Source organism: Falco cherrug, chromosome 7 (assembly GCF_023634085.1).
Source record: "Falco cherrug isolate bFalChe1 chromosome 7, bFalChe1.pri, whole genome shotgun sequence".
Classification (NCBI taxonomy): domain Eukaryota; kingdom Metazoa; phylum Chordata; class Aves; order Falconiformes; family Falconidae; genus Falco; species Falco cherrug.
This window is the reverse complement of record NC_073703.1, coordinates 63,882,604-63,899,921: the sequence shown is the minus strand read 5'-3', so window position 1 is coordinate 63,899,921 and position 17,318 is coordinate 63,882,604. Positions and strand designations below refer to the sequence as shown.

The window sequence follows — 17,318 nt, the reverse complement described above, 5'->3', positions numbered from 1 at the left end:
ACCTGGTCATCACACCAAACTGCGTACAGGGGATCCTGTGGGGCTCTGGAGGTCTTCCCACAGGAGGGGACATTAGGGATAAGGAGCTACATCTGAACTTGGGCCCAAGAAGTGCATCCAACCTCCTGCGTGTTTACCTTCATCCTGGGGTGGCAGGCCTTTATGTCCTGGGTTTGGTGGAGAAGAAATACGTATACACAGGCTGGCCAGAAGCCCCCTTGCACTGCCCATATTTCGGGGGCTGCAAGGGGCTGCAGTGTGATAACTTAGCTTATATATATATATATATATATATATATATATATATATAAAATATATAACTGCCTATTGGCTCATCATCCTTCCCCTCTGCTTAAGAGCAAGGGAATCCTCTTGCTCAGCCTCCTGATGTTAGTTTGTCAACCTCCACTTTCACCAGCATTATTCACTACGGTTCTTTGCTGCTTCCCAAGATAGCAGCCTGGGCTGGGCTGGTAATGCAGGGTGAGCTTTTTTTCTGACATGGATATTTTAAAGTTTAAAAGAAACACTTTTAATCAGCATGTTGGGAAGGGCTAAATAAATTCATGCACTTTCTAATCTCATACAGATGGTCTTGCGGTTAAGATACTGGATGAAGGCACAGGGATTCCAGGATGAGTCGCTGACTCTGCTGTGGTCTCACAGTGTGGCTTCAGACAGTCACATTAGCACCTGGGGCTTTTCCACATCTGCAAAATGGAGATGACATTCACATGCTCTCTCCTTTTGTCTTTCCTCTGTGCATTGACTGTAGGGTTTTTTGAGTCCAGACTGTTTTCTATTGAAGTTCTGCTTTCCTTCTCTGTTATTCCCGCATTGCTGTTGATCTCCCTGCCTGTTAGCCTGCACGGATCTCTCACTTGTGTTTAATTATCCATCCCTTTTGGGTGTGCTAACACAGTCAAAGCTTTAAGTTAGAACTGAGATTACATATCGCTCCGCACCAATAAACAAACTTTTCCATGAGAAAGTGGAGTAAATCACCCCAGTGGTACAAGTCCTTCAGCATCTTCCCAGTTTTCCTGTCAATACCTAGCTGGATGGACAGGTTCCCCCTCATTTAAACGGAACTGAGCAGGAGCTGCTTACACTGAAGATCTACATCACTGCCCTAGACCAAGAGCACATGCAGGGCAGCGGGGACACAGTAACTGGATGTCACCATGCAGTGTCATTGCTCAGTCCTGGGCTGGATGAGCCTGCAAAGTGATGGGAGGCTGGACTTGGTGGCCTTCCCCTCTGACAGCCCTGCCTGCCTGGGCTAGGTGAGTGGTCACAGTCATGCCACCGTCATCCCTGCAGCATGACCTTGCAGGGAAGACTCGCCTCATGCACTGAAGACTAGACAGTACCAAACGTGATCTGTGAGGGCACTGCCAGATGCTTTTGAACAAACTAGCATTGCTACTAACTACTTCATATAGTGTTCCATATCTTATCCTTTTATGAAGAGTTTTGAGATGACCCTTTTTGCTTTCCCTAAACCCAAGCTCCTGGAGCAGGTGATTACATGAGACTATAGTTGGAAGAAGACAGTGGCTGTCTTCCTAACAGAAACTGTTCATAACCCCCACAGCTGGGAAGTGATGTCTCAGAGTAGCCCCTGGGCTCAGAAAGCAAAAAGAAAGGTTCCAAATGTATATATATATATTTAACCATCTTGTTTCTTCTGGTAACGCTATGGTTTTTGGGGGTCTGACTTGTGCTTTCACACACTTGGCACTGGCAGTACTTCCACGAACGATCTGCTCTCCCCACATCGCATAGCTGGACTAGGTGAAAACCAGTGACTTTTTAAAGCTCTTTCAAGCTCTTCCTGAAACTGCAAAGGCAACTGGGAGGGGGATTAATCCTAGAGCTGGAATACTTCAGCTAGAGCTGTTCCCCACCCATCCTGCATGGAGGGACCAGAAGACTAATCCCATTCCCTTCCTCTTCTCTGTATCAGCTGCCTTAGGGGCTTTTTAGAATGCCTGGTCACTTATCGCTGCTTTCCTGCTGAAGAGCACAGTCTAACATGACTACAAACATAGCTGGTGGGTGAGGCTGTGAGAACTGCTGTGGTCCCAGGTCTCAGCATCATGGCTCTGCAGTATTTCAGCACGTGAAGCGGTTGTTTTCAATGGCAGCCTTCCTGGTCTGGTGGTGTGTGTTAAAACAGGCATTTATTAAGAGATAACGGTAGGGACTGGCAGTCTATTTAAATCACAGCTGAGTTTTGTATTATAAATCACATCAACTTTTGGAGTGCCAGACTTCCCAGAGACGGTTAATTCCTGCCTGACTAGGACCCTGTCTCTGTTCCAGGGTCTGCAGTGGTGGCTGATTTATTTTACTGGGGGATTTCATCAAAACCTCTGGCTTTAACCTATACAGCCATACGTGACTTGGGTTTTCCCTTTACTTGAGATCTCCCTCTCTTCCTGAGTGTTAACATGGTAATAAAGGTCAAATGAAGCATCCCAACCAACATATCCCTGATCTAGTTAGGAAAAGGCTGATGGCAGTCCAGTTTTGGGGTGAGGGAAGGGTTGTGCGGGCTATGCTGCTGTGGAAGGACCTCAGAGTCTGCACAAGGACTTCTTGTCCTGCTTGGTGACAGCAGGATGACGTGTTGATGGCACTCGAGGAGAAAACTCTCTGTATGTTTGTTGCCCAGAAGCAGCGTTTCTCACAGGCGTGCTTGGATCTCATGGGGACGGAGAGCCCAGCCAGAGAGGGAAGGATGTGCTTGTGAAAGCCCAGCAGCTGTATGCAAAGGTGGTGGGATGTTAGATGCTCTGCAGCCTCCCTGGGGCAGTCCTGGGGAATGGGCCCTCAGCAGGAGCGGTGGCTGCATGTTTCAACCCATCCACAGGGTTCCCACGTGGCTGGAGGTTAATGTCCACCTTGTGTTGTACAATGAGGTTTCATTACCTTTCAGCCAGCTGGCCCTTTCCTGCTTTGAAGGACGACACTGTTTTCTGGTGCCTTTTCAATTACTCTTGCTCAGAACAACAAGCCTGGTCCTACCAGAGCGAGCTGTGGTTTCCTGGCTCTCGCTGGCTGGGTTATAAACCCAATTTGGCATCTGTTGACTTGGGAAGTGTTAGGGTCCGGCATATAATTAATAGCACTTTCCTCCTAGGGTGCAAACTGAAGCTGATGTGCTGTAATTAGGAACACACACAGGCTCAGAGGGTGATTTGGGCATAAAGTTAATGAACTGTAAGTCCCCATAGCTGCACCCATCACTGCAGAGGAATTTGAGAGCAGAGACTCCAAAATCATCTGTAGAGGGAGAGCTGGAAAGCTCTGCAGGGGACAGACAGGGGGGGGACCATGCAAATCAGACCCCAAAATGGACTAAAGGTAACAGGCAATCCTTTGCTTTGGGATTGAGGTCCTATTCAAGCCCAGAGCGCTATGGGCAGTGCTGGAGGCCATATGCTCTCTGCAGACCATGCTGCTCATTTCTGAGCTTTCTGAAGTGAGTGTTGTTGGGGAAGAGCTCTGCAGCGGGGAGAAGTGGGAACAGAAACAAGTCTCTGGTGGTCACCTTGCATTAGGGACCCGCAGCAGCAGTAACACCGAGACTTTGAAGGTCACCTGTCTGCAGAGAGGAGATGGGACCGCTCCAGTTGTGCTGCCCCAGCTGGGTGCCACCACCATGGGACTAAGCTTCGTGTCCACTAACCACCTTTCTGTGTCTCCACAGCTGTTTGTGACCCACCATGCCAGAACAAGGGCTCCTGCAGCCGCCCCCAGGTCTGTACCTGTCGCTCGGGCTTCCAGGGTTCCCGGTGTGAAGAAGTCGTTCCCGAGCAGGAGTACCACCCGCCTGGTGCTACTGCTGCCTTCCAGACCCCAACAAGCTCCCTGCGGAGGAGGACCAGCATGGCAGGGCGGGATGCCTCCCTGCGAGGGGCTCAGGTGCCTGTCCTGCGGCACGTCCCAGCTGTGTAAGTCAAACCTGGTTCCCGACAGGATGCTCCCCCAAACCCACAGGCAGCTAATGCCATGCTCAGTCAGGCCACAGCCTCTGCTTCATGAGACCAGGCGCCTTGGCTCCCGGTGGAGGCTTCTCCCTGGGCTCTGGGAGCTTGTAAGCGGGTCAGGTCCTGCTGTCCCTCCAAGGGACTCAGTTTGTCCCCAGCACTGTGCCATGGTCCCTAGGCACATGCAGGAACAGGACAACCTAGTGATGGTCCTGTGGGGAAGGAGGACTGGGAAGCTCAGCAGTTTGCCCTTGTCCAGCTGTTGAACAGCCTTTGTGGTAGCAGCAGGGTGGATGGAGGAGCGGGTGTTAAACTTCTTTCCCAAGAAGATGTGTTTAGTGCAGTATGTCCATGTAGTACCCACAGAAGAGTACATAGATCTGAGGTGTGCTATTAAGTGCTGGTATGAGCAAAGCGATGATACTCAGAGATGTCTGCTGGCAGACTCTAGTTGTTACTGAGCCATTTGTTCCATATTTTTGTGTCACCTTGCTGTGGTATTGGCCATTTTAGTACCCAGCCAGGTGCCTGCTTATTGGGTACGGAAGCAAAGATGCAGCTGTTGGAGCTCACAGAGGCTCCGTGAGTACATGTTAAACTCAGGGTGACAGCTGTGGCATCATCTGGTCCTTTTGGATGAGGAAAAGCTTATGGCTTCAGCCAACCTGCCTCAGGTCGGTGCTGAGGTGCTCTTGTACTCAAGGTGCAACTCCTCCACACTTTGTGTTTTGCAAAGCCCCACCGGGGTTTTTCTGCTGAAGGAGGTGGTGAAGGTGGGAAGGGTGGCTTTCCCGGGCAAGCACCGCTACTGTGCTGGCAGCTTGATGGGGATAGAGATGAGAATGATGCTTGCTGCTTTACAACAACCTACACATGTTATTTTTCTTAAAAATCACCTCTGCTTTCCTGTAAAGGTCCATGGATGCAGGAGCGAAGTGGCAGGCTGCACCACCCCTAAAAGTCCATGTCTTTCTTGCTGCTACTCACTCAGTTGCTGGGCCAGGTAGACTGGCTTTGTTGGTAGGCACCACAGCAGACAATTTGCATGTGGCTTCCAGCAGAAGTCCCTCAGTCATAGTCAGTAAGTCATTACAGGGGAAAAAAAAATGTTAGGTGTCTAACCAGGAGGTAACTTCAGTTTCTTCTTTTCTCCTCAGAGCTGTTTTGAATTTTTCTGACAGCATCACTTTGAACTGCCTGAGAGGGCAGTTCAGCCTTTGTTTTTCTGTACTCCTGCAAGTTGCTTTTAACGTGCCTGTTGCACCTAAAGTAGCTGTTGCCTTTCTGCCTCTTCTGAAGCAGAGGCAATGCATGGGCTGGAGACATTTCTAGACACTTACTCTCAGCCATCTACAATTTTGGAGGGGTTCAGATGACTGACGAGGAATTGACTGACACGAAGCAGTTCACTGAAGCCAGCATATCTTGATGCCCAAATGAAAGACTATCTGATGGGAACCAAATTCAGGCAAGGCAGAGGTGATGCTGGCAGGGAGAGGTGGCTGAGCCTCTGTCATTGCTGCCCGGAGAGAGGCTTGGTGCCTGAGCGAACATGCAGCCCTTGCATGTGCCTGCAATCCTGGTCATTGCTGACGAGTTTCCCTGCAGCAATGCCACCTCTCTGTGTGGAGGGACTGGAGGGAGGGAGAGCAGTGCCCTTGGAGATACAGCACCTGTTGAAGGCTTTCCCAGTAAGGAACATGACCTCAGGCTCTGCACAGAGGACAGGGGGCTGTGCAGGCACTGGCAGAGCATTCCTGTCCAGAGAGTCAGACACAGCGTCTAGCGATCGCTGAGCTGGGATTGCTGAATGCCCAGCTGCCTGCTGTACCTTAAACCCTCTGGCACTGTCCCAGGGAAATAGGACTCCATTAAGGACCATGCCGTGCCCTTCCTCCTTCTCTCCCCATGGAGGCCATAGGATGTCACCTTATCCCATGTTTCAATGAGAGCATTTGATGTTTGTCCTTTGCAATAGCTGCAGGTAGAACCCTGGGACGTGTCGACCCCTGACTGCCTTCTGGAGCCATCCTCAGATTTGCCGAGACCGCTGTGCATGTCTCCAGGAGTGAGCTTTCACTGCCCCTCTGGGTGCTGTGCTGCGGGGTGCTGCCTTTCCTGCCCAGGCAATGCTTTGCAGGCAGGTCTGGGGCTGCCTGCACCCTGGCACTGGTCTGCATTGAAATGCCTCACTTTAGCCCCTGGACATTTTCCCGTACAATTCAGTTGCTTGGGTTTTGCCCACGGACCATATAACATATGGCGTGCAACTGGCATGACCTAAAAGTCTTGCTGCTGTTGGATGGGTTGTTTCCAAAATACTGTTGAGTGGCCGCTTCAGCCTGCCAACTTCTGGGCTAGCTGTGGAGCCTGCTGGAGTGAGCATCCTCAGCCGGAGGTGTGCTCTTGCTGCCTTTGCCCCTGGGCGTGCCTTCCCGCTGCTTCCCTTGCACTGGTGTTAGTCTTCGTTTGGCCCCCCGGGTAAGTTGGCTCGGTTTAATAAACCAGCAAAAAAATTAACACAGCAAAATGAAGGATAATTTTTTTACCCTTCACTTCAGTGGGCTAAATTGGCTTTTTGAAAGGTGGTGAGGACCAGGAAAATTGGCTGGAATCACAAGGCTCGTGGTGGAGGGAAGGAAAGGAGTGGGCTCCCTTTTGGGGGGAAGCCTCTTATTAGGTTGGTCATTTGTCTAATGAAGCCATACGCTCAGACTTGTCTGAACTTGGAGCCTGACTCTTGCAGTTACAACATCATCTCTTTCTGTGCTACCGCTAAAGTACTCTCTGTGCTTCTGCATCGGGCTTTCTCTGTACAGCTGGGCTGTAGCAGCAAAAGCAAGGAGCAGATTTGTCTTCCCAGAGCTACGTAGGTCTTGCTTATACTTGCAAGTATGAGGATCTGTTTAGGCAATGCAACCTCAGGGTCACCTTCACTGGAGTTCAGTTTGCTGCCAAATCTGAGAGGAACACCTTGGGCTTTCCAGTCCTTGGTCTTCTCCTGGATAAGGATGGGTTGTGCTGGTGAGACACTGACTTTTTCTAGTCAGCCCACCACGATCTCACAGCGGCTGGCTTGCTTGTCTGATTTGTCAGTAAGGAAGAGGTAGAAGAAATTCTTGGTGGCTCGGTGGACAGAGGACATTGGGTGGTTCCAGGTCAGTGGTTGTGAGAAGACTATGAGATCCAGGACAAACAACCAGTCCCTGATTTCCCTGCACATTCGCATTGCTAACAAGGAGGAGTTGCACAAGAGCGGGAGCTTATAGACCTCTAAACCTCATCTTGCTGTGCCAAGACAGGAAATCAGTTCTCACATGAGTGAATTTGCTTTCTCCTTTTGTTTACTTGTGTGTATATTGGCTTTATTTGTGTTTGTTTGTACGGAGGTAGCAATCAGGAGCTCTGAAGTCATGCACTACAACAGTGCTGTATTAGATGCCGTATAAACATGCAACAAAACCCATGAATCCTCCCTGGAGATCTGCTCTCTAAGCAGAGATGCCTTTGGTCTCAAAGTGTTTTGAACTGAGTCTTCACAGAGAGTTAGGAGAGCAGCCTCCCAGGTTATTCAGGAATTGCCCGGACCAAAATATCCCCCACTTGCCTGAGTGATGGGTCTGCTTTAGAATTATTTATCTGCAGCTAGATGGACTTACTTATAATGACTGCCCTTTCACCATGGAGAGTAGCCTGGTCTGGGGGTAGGAAGTCTTTAGAAGTCTGGAGGAGCCTATAAAGCCTTGGTGAAGGGCATGACCAGGCAGCTGCCTGTTTTCATGGCCCCATCTCTGGTACATATGCTCAGGCTCTCCAGAGCTCACGCCTGGAAACAGAAGCAGCGATGCCTTCTGTGGTTTCCCTGCCAGGAGAGCCCGGGAAGAGCAACTGTGACAGCAGGAGATAAGTTACTGTCTTCTGCCCTCTGCCTTGGTGAGAAGTAGCAGCTTCTTGACCAAGGGTTGTACCAGTCATACACAACTGGTTGTACGGGCTGATTTGTATTTGCAGCTGGTGGATGTGAAGGTTAGCAAATGGAAATGTGGGCATTCCCAGTGTAGCTGTCATAGATGCTTTTCCAGGCATGCAGGCAGTCCTGGGAAGATGTGGACGTGGACATCAGCCTGAGTGTAGTGCTAGGCACAGATATCTGTAGTGCTGCAATGTTACACGTAGTCATCAATGGCTCTGTTTGGAGAGGTACTGGGGAAGAATTACTGCATCCTTGGCTTGCCTATATGGTGCACACTATCTCTTCTTCCTGGGACTAAAGAAAAAAACTTGCCCAGCCTTACCTGAGCTCAGCACTTTCCCAGGGGTAGACATGGCTAGGAGAAGGGCAGCTCCAGGTTTACTTTGCTGACACCAGAGCTGGTGACGCTCCAGCCCTCATCCCTTCAAATACAGGCTGAGCAATGAGTACCACTTCCCGAGCCCCTTCAGCAGGCCATGGCGCAGCAGAGGTTTCAACTCGGGTGTCTGAGGGAGCCTGCGGGGACTTGTTAGCTGCTGCAGAAGCCGGGAGGCCCTCATGCTGTGCTGCTTGGAACAGGGAGTGCTCTGGAGAGCAGAATCCTGGGGGTGTTAGAGGCCCTCCCAGCATGGACTAGCTGCAAATCCTCCCTCTTCTTGATCTCAGCCTGAATCTCTGCCCGGAGAAGCAAAGCCCCGACAACGGATGATTGTGCGGGTGGAGCTGCACCTCAGCCCAGAAGCCGAGCTAAATGAAAACAGCTTTGTTTTCCTAAGGCTGGAGTATCAGCAGAATTCCTGTTTATTTAGCAGGGAGTGGAAAGGGCTTGCACCCCTGCCCTTCACCGTCAGGATGGACAGCCTCTGACCCCAGGCAGCATGTGAGGAGGGTTCTGCTGCTGCCACCTGAGCAGGTCCCTCCTGCAGGAGTGCCAGGCATAAACCTGCAACCAGCGTCTATGCAAGGGAGCCGTGCTGCCCAGATGGGATGTGTGCACTGGATGGGGGCAGCCTGGGGAGCAAGGCATCCTTCCTCTTCACAGAAAAGAAGAGATGACTGGGACCTGCAAAGCATTTTCCCAGCATCCCAGGCAAGGGAAAAGGACATAGCTGTGGTATAAGGTGCTGAGACACTGTGAAGGCAGCTTAATGTGGCTAAGCTCTTGAGGGCAGGGAGCTTCCTCTGAGAGGGCTCTGTTTAGGCGGGGCAGTTGCTGGGAGTTGCCTGGTGTTTTCGGGATGGAAAAGGAAGAAGGCTGAGTTGTGACATGCCCACCCCACTGACTCCTATCTCAGAGCCTCCTCTCCAGCACCCTGGAGGAAACATCTCCTCCCTTCCTGATGAGAGGAAGGGCTATATGCAGCCCTCAAGGAGTTGTGGCAAGCACTCCTGGCCTGGGGACACTGGGAACCTCATGCCAGCAGGGAGGTTCTGCCAAAATCGCTATTCTCTCTCCTGGAAGCAAAGGATGAGGAACAGCAGAAAGCAAGCAGAAGGCAGGATCTTGGGTGTGCAGCAGAGGTTGCTGGATGAAGTATATTTCTTCCCTTTTGAATATTGGCTGAAACCAGCTCCTGTTCTGATGTCAGCCAAGTATCTAGCATGGTCCTTTGCAGAGGAGAGCAGGGCCCATGGCTGGATGTAAACCTCTCCACCCTCGGGTGGCCATACAAAACATGGTGTTGAGAACTGTGGCTTAGCAAAATCAGCTTGATTAGCTTGTTGTCATTGAGGACTAGCAGATAAAATGAAAGTTCATTGCAAGATCACTTGCTTTTTAAAGATGCTGCTCCAAACAGAGACAGATTTGTCTGAATTGTTAAAGCAGGATCTGGGGCCTCTTGTCTTGCCAGCTTTGAACTTTCCACATTTATGAGAAAAAGGGGAGCTTTCTTACTGGCTTACTTGGGTTGCTGCCAAATGTCCGGGACTGTTTGCCCACAATATATGTAGTACTAGAGGGAGGTCTATACTAGCCACATACTTCCTGAACACACCTCTGTACACTTCTGCTGGCTTTACATTTATGAGGGGTACAATTTATTGATACCCAAACAGCAGAGAAACTAAAAGCTGACCCTGGCTGAGAAGCTCCCCTCGTGTAGGTGCATCCTCATGGCACGGGCTGTGCCAGGTTTCCTACTTTGCTTGGGATGGGTCCAGCCCAGGAGATCCATAGTGTGTGATGTTGAATTCCTTGGGTAAAACACTGGTACCAGCCTTGCCTTCTGCCACTGCGGTATCTATATGCCCATTACTTGAATGACATATTTTCCTAGTGCGGATAAGCCCTAACTGCAGCTTTCTACCTTTGACAATATATTTTTCACAGGATGGCCAAGCGTTTACATTCCTTGATCCAGAGCGAACTTTGAGTAGATATCCAACACCTTGTTAAAAAATTGAAACTAAAAAGCTGGTGCCAGTCTGTGTGAGAATATGTGAGAAGAAATTCCACTCAGGGCAATGAGATCGCCATAAGCTCTAGACCTCGGCCCCCCTCCTGCTTTGACATAGTTGAAAGCCCTTGGCAAGCTGGCTGGGAAGCCTAAAGGAAACACTCAAGCTACCCAAGAGGAGCATAAATGTAATTTTTCTTATATAAAAATACTTCTATTTTTAAATTACATGATACACCTTCTCTAGCCTGGCACCAGCTACAGTTGCTCTACTTTCTAGTGTTTTAAAGCTGTCAGCACCATTCTGGTTTATGTGTTTTATGTATTTACTTTCTAGGGGGTTGCGTACGCTTCAGAGCAGCAGGAGGATAGCTGGCTTTTCAGGCTCCTTTTAAAACTCCAAATATGGGCTTTATATTAGGCCTGTTCATCTGCACCTCCTTGGGAGCCATTCCTATAGCTTAATTCAGGCTCTAGGCTTTGCGAGAAAACGGTCAAATGCACTTTTCCTTCTAACTGAAAGAAAAGTCCTGCTACTGTCAGCTTAGCTTGAGAGTACATGCAAGAGAGCAGGGTGCAGAGCAAATGCATTGTATGTGTGGTGGGTGAGGTAGTACAGAAAATCCAGTTTATAGCCTATTTTATATACTATACATATAGCATTTGGGACCTTTATGACAATACCATTTATAAAGCAGTTGTATAAAAAAGAAAGATGTTAGAAGAGCGCTAACACCACACGATCAAATGCTGGAGAGCTTTTCCCCAATGCCTGAATTAGGATTGTCGTCCAGCTTGCTTTTAGCTCCCTTGTGCACATGAATTACGCTGCACTTTCCCATACCTGACTGTGTGCTGCCTTATTTGGTTTAAGCTGGTACTTAAGCAAAATCAAAGCTGTTCTCTTTGGTTTCAAGTGCTTTCCACAAATCACCAAGTGCTGGCAGGACACAAGGGATGAATTGAAGTTGATCTGGTACAAGGAGCGGTTGAAATGCAGGTGTAGAATTCTCCATGTAAAATATGCTCGCTTTCTTCTTTAGTCAGAAGCATCCTGAGAAATGCTTCCCTGAGCGCTTGGTGCTGGATGGGATTGGTATCCAGTTCTCCGCACCACCTCATTATTGTCTCACTTGCGTGGGGACTCTCTTCGGGGACATACAGAACCTAAACATATAGGCAGGCATTAAGAAGAGATTCAGACTGGAAAAATATTATCTGTTACAGCTGAAGGAAAAAAATTCTCCATGGGAGGAAGAAATATGGAAGAAGGAGAGGCTGAGATTTTGCAGAGTAGGATTGAACAGCAAATTAGGCAGCAGAGAGTAATGCGTTGCGGCTGCATGCTGGAGGCCGGTGGTGCTTAGGACTTTGGAGGCAAAAGCCCTGAGTCTCATGGGTTTTTTTCCTGTGTACCCTGGGGTCCTGCACTGAGTCAAGGTATTCTTTGTCGCTAGAAAAGATCTTGACAAATTGGAAGGAATTCTGAGAACTACAAAAGGAGGGAGGGAGGGAGCTGAGGGGAATGGTTAACAGACCCACATCTGCAAAACTGAGGCAAACGCTGGCCTTGGAGGATGGGGAGCATACTTGGAGGCTGAGGCTATCTAGAGGGGGCAGGTAGGGTGTATTAGGTTGCCTGTGGCCTTGGCAGGGTGGCCATGCTAACTTTTCAGCTACGAGGCTTTCTGCGACAGCGAAGTGCCAAACTTTTCCAGGGATGTAATGACAGGTTGATAACGACACTGGAGCTTTGCCTTCTCCATCGCTTTGGAGCTGTGCTGCTGAGGAGCTGGAGCCCCAGCACTGCCAAGGCAGGCGCAGCCCTTCTGCCTGCTCCAGATCCCTTCCCACTGGGGATGCCATAAAGCCTGCTCCTTCCTGCTGGTCCTTGGTGTGGCTACTGAAGGCCACGAGGGAGAGGTGTGAGAGCAGATTTGTGGTCACGGTACTCTGGAAGCACTGGCTTTGCTACCAGGCATCATGCACACGTGGCCAGGAGCACTCCTGGTCCCCAGCCAGGCTCTGACTGGTGAGCAACTGGAGAGATGGAGCCAGTGCAGAACAGTACAGAATAAAAATCACCAGGATGGTCGTTCCCCGTTCCCTGGCAGGGCTAAGACTTCAAGAGTGGGCGGCAAAGTGTCACATCCCAGCACAGCTCTCATGGCTGGAGGGCTTCAGGTGAGGGAATCCTATGTGTGGCTGGGGATGGAGAGATGTGAGGGGACCTAACTACATTGAGCTAATAGATCCGAAGGCCAGGGTGTCCTGATGGCTGTTCAACCATTGTTTTAGCTTAAAATATGTCTCAGATCCGCAGCGTTCCCAGGGTGAGTGGGAGGCTTCCCAGCACCTCCTGCTGCAGGTGGAAAACCTCCGCTTCTCCAGATGAGAGGACTACACACATCTCTTCTCCACCCTGTTGCTCTCATGCCCTCTGTGTGTGTGTGCAGCCACCAGCTCTTCACCCCCCTCACACGCCTGCGATGAGAGGCTTTGCCTGCCCTCTCCATGTCCCGTGTAACGCAGGGGGCAGGCAGCTGGCTCCCCTTGCTCCCCGGGGTACGTGTGGGCATGAGGATGAATAGGATAAAGTGTTTCTTAGGGCTTTGAAGCTGGCAGCCCAGTGGAGGGGGTGAGTGTTTCTAGTCGACAAGATGGAAATGAAACTCAAGTGCTTGTTTGCTCCCTGCTGTAGGGGGGAGGCGAGTGACCTCCCCGCAGCTGGCGGGCGGCTTTTCTCTGGCTGATGTCTCTGCAGCAGGTTTCATTAGATGGAGCCTGGTCCTCAGCTCGCAGCTGTTGTGTCTTGTGGAGACAGAGGGCCTTTTGGGCTGGAGACCTCAGTGTGCTTGTGGGCACAAGGGCAGGTTGATTTGTTGCCCTCTCCTCTTGCATGCCTCTGCTCTAAACACAGCTCCCTCCCTTGCCAGGCAGGACCCTGCTGCTCACTGTGCTGGAGAGCACAGGGAGGAGCAGAGGGGCAGCGAGGGCATTGCTGTGGCCAGTGCTGGTGGCTGAATCCTCTGTGGGGTGGTCACGTCGCACAGCAGACAACTCAACTCTCCAACTGTGCCAGCATCTTACGCCCAGTTTTGTAATGGTGCAAAAGCTGTGGCTGTGGGGTGATGCCTGCAGTAAGATGGTGCCACTGATGGAGACCTTCATCTGATGGCAGTTGTTAGGACAATCCTGGATGGGTCTCTTCTCACCATGGTGTGAGAGCGGCTATGCGACTGCCTCTGGCAGCAGTGCTGTGCCTGTTGATCACGGTGCCGAACACCAGCTGCTGCAGGCAGGCAGGGGAGCCAACTGGAGCAGCTTTCTCGCTGTTTCAGCCCGAAGGAGTGTGCGGCTGAGCTGAGGAGAGCAGGGCTGCACAGCCGCCCGTCTCGCCTGCCACTCACCGCACACGCCGCGGGCCAGCCTGGGTGGTTCTGCCAGAGGGGTGGTAGCTCGCCTGGCCTCCCTCCCTGCTTTAGTCTATGGAGTGTGCAAGGTTTGGCCCAGACGTGGCATTTGTAATCAAGTAGCCTGGCCTGGTTCCTCTGCTGGCTCCACTTGAAACTCAAGAGTGGTTGCAGGCTGCATTTTGATTTTTCTGGGAGGCATTGGCCCGCACTTCAGCTCCGGAGACGGGAAGATTGCAAACAGCTCTTCATCGTGCTTGGTATTTGGAAATCACAGTTCTGGTGATTTTATGGGTCAGCGCTAAGGTCTGATGGATCCAACCAGGGGTGCGATCTGCCACTCCTAGTGACTGCCTGGTGCCGTGCCCTTGCTCAGGGCATGTTCCTGCAGCCTTGCTGGGCCAGGCAGATGCTGTTCCCATGCTTGGAGAGCTGGACTTCTTCCAGGGAGTCAGTTGCTCACTCCCTAATACATGAGAGCAAAGAAAAGCACTCACAAAGTGGTGGGTGGCATGTGTGGCACGTGTGGCAGGGGAAGGGCATTTAATGTCAGCAGAGAGCAGTGTGGAGATGTGTGAGCAGCCACTTTGGCTAAGGAGAAAATTAGACCCCCAGAGACTGGTTAAAAAGAACCTGTTAGCTGTCTGTGTGCTTAGAGAGGTTCACTTATGTGGTGTCTGGCAACTCCTGAGCAGATAAAAATAGAATTCACAACCCATCTCCTTCTCCCTATGTGTTCTCATGCACTACATGGTGGGCTGGGAGCTGGCTCGGGTGGCCCTAGAGCACTGGCACTGCTCTGGGGGCCAGAGGAAGGAAGATGCCAGGGTGACGGTGGTGGAAAGACTGAACTTGGTAGCATGGGACAGACACCTGGTGACTTCACTGTCTCACAGACTTGCACATCTGTTGCTGCGATTTGTAGTGAGAGATCCAGAGAGATATCAGCCAGCTACTGGCACATATATCAAGCAGAGCAGGGAACTGGAGTTGCCACTGCAAGGTGGCACAAGAGACAGCCCAGAACGAGAGCCATGTGGGCTCTGGGGGAGCCCCTTGCTAGCCATGGTGAGGGATAGTGGTGGCATCCAGCTGCTGGAATGACATGGCTCCTGGGCTCGTGCCAGCAGCATTGAGTGTGCATGTGGGGCAGGGAGTCTGACATGTGTTCCTGCCTGTGCAAGCCCCGCTTTAACAGTGCTCTTTGTGCCCAAGGCAAAGGGTGTTGTCATTGGCATGTCTGTCCACAGGAGCTCTGGAGGCATCCCAGGGGAGGGAGGATTTCCATGACTTCCTGCTTGCCTGATGACCTGACTGTGTGTGAGTTGTGCCTGTGGCACTACAAGGTGTCAGGTGAACATTCCAGGGGACACCTTGGCAACTGAGATCTGTTGTGGTAAGCAGTAGGGTTGCCACTGGCTTGCATGTCCCCGTGAGGGTCCATACGCCTGTGTCTGGTGTCCCATCTGGTATGAGATCTGGTTGCAGGTAACTGTGAATCGGGCACGAAGGTGCCTGGATGGTCATTGCTGTGGCCTTCATGGTACACAGGTCCTGCGTGGCTCAGCCAGGAAGGTCTCCTGCCTGGGCGAGGCTGGTGGCAGCTTCTCCTGGGCAGGAGACCTTCCTTTGCCTTCCACCAAACCCTGGGGAACAGGGGGCATCGGATGCCGGTGTCTCCCTCACTTGTATGGGGGGTACCGGGGCTGAAGGCAGCCGCAGGAGAGATGGTGGGAAGCCTGAAGCGGGCAGGTTTCAGAGCTATCTCTGCTGCTCCTGGGGAGGATAATAAACTGAGCCAGGATTTATGGACATAATGTGGGTGGGCTTGAAGTCAGGTGTCTTGTATGGTGTGGTTTCCCTGCTCCTCCCTGAGCCCTAACAGAGCTGTCTTCCTTGTCAGCATGTTTGTGAGCTAATTGATAATAAACTTGAGTGGTCTCTAAGCAATGCCTCTCCTGTGCTCTGGGGCCTGCAGGCTGAGCCATGAATCCCATCTGCCTGCTGGGGAACCTGTTTGGAGTCCAAGAAATGGGAAGTTTCTGGTCTGTGGTCAATTTGCTGCTTTCCAAGGCTGGCTGCTTCTCTCTCCCCCTGTAGACACAGACGCTGGTGTTGAGGCTGCCCATTCTTCTGCGATGCTTTAGTGGAAAATCAGCAACTGCCGAGCATTACAAAGGGGGAAGTGAATCACTGATTTTGGTCCCTGTGGCCCCAAGCAGGGAGGGCGTCTAGCCAAAGGGACAGGCGGATGGACAAGACAGACACCGAGTATATTGTTCGACATTTTAAAACCAGAGGAGAACTCGCCTGTTGTCCTGGCAGGTTATCAGGGGCTGAGCATGACTCAGCCCCCGTCCTGGCTGAGCCCTCTCGCCTTGGAGCCGTGTGTGCAGGCTGCGGGCTGGAGGAGCTGGGGTGGGCTTACCAGTGCCACAGCGGTTTGCCTCCGGGGGACCCTGGTCCCAGCCCCGCAGGCACATGCTGCCTCGCTGGGTGGTTAGAGGCAGCAGCTGCATCCCAGGCAGCAGGCTGGTTGTGTCTGGAGAGATGGAGCTTGCTAAGCTCCAGCCCTGGGGTGGGCATTTCTGGACCCTGGGAAGATGGTTTCTTCTCTGAGGTCTGCTTATCTGCAGCTTTGCTTCAGCTAGTGCTGCCCCACTCCATTGTTGCCCTCCTGGGAATTGCTGTATGGTCTCTGACATCTCTCCCTGGTGCTTAGCAAGGTGTGGGTTTGTTTCCAGCTGGGAGGGTGACTTTCCAATCCCCATCTGGCCAGTCCTTGCCTTGTCTGGGGTTAGCACCCCTCCCCGCTGACTGCCCCGTCCAGGATTCACGTTCTCCGCAGCGCCTCGGGCCGTCCACCCCGCCATGGTCAGTCAGGCTTTGGCTGGGGAGAGGGCGAGGCAGGCTGGATGAAAAACCAGTAATACCCCTGTGGCACTTGGCTCTGCGTTTCCTTTACGCAAACGCGGAAAAAACACCATTTCCCAGCTCACGAGCGATCTGGCCAAAGTCAACAGTTGGATGCAGAGCAGCCGATAGAAACTAAATCCAGGAAAGACTGAGGTGTTGCTGCTGGGGAGAGGGAAGTGCTTTGAAGACTTTGCCACCTTTGCCTCCAGTCCCAGGGAGGACGGCTGGCCTCAGGTCACTAAGAGAAGCCACAGCTGTGTACCCACCTGGATTCCCTGTGGTTTTTGCTTACCCAGAGAACCACAGTCACCAAAAGAGTTCAGAGGTTTGAAAAATGCTTTCCATATACAGTGGGTTAGAAAAACTGTATTGTCTTCCGGAGCCTGTGGTCTCAGTGACTTTGTTATTGTGATTCTGTGTACTTAGTCTTGAAATGGCAGGCTTTTTTTAAAAAATGGATGATTCAGAAAACAGTGGTCCTCATGTTGACCTGTGTGGTTGCCAGGAGCCTGCTAGCTCGGTCTTCTGCTTGCTGTCCTCAGTGGGGTGAGAGATACCTCTCATCTCCTCTGGGCAGGGAACAGGCATCTTGCAAGTTCATCTGGGGGAATACAACATT

General features: G+C 51.4%; 1 protein-coding gene across 1 annotated transcript in view; it reads left to right on the top strand.

Moving 5' to 3' along the window:
* The window catches only part of LTBP2 (latent transforming growth factor beta binding protein 2), a 73,945-nt gene that overhangs the window by 11,057 nt on the left and 45,570 nt on the right, over nt 1-17,318 (top strand). Inside the window, 1 exon segment of the mRNA XM_055716685.1 lies at nt 3,719-3,962. Within this exon segment, the coding sequence (XP_055572660.1) occupies nt 3,719-3,962 (244 nt within the window).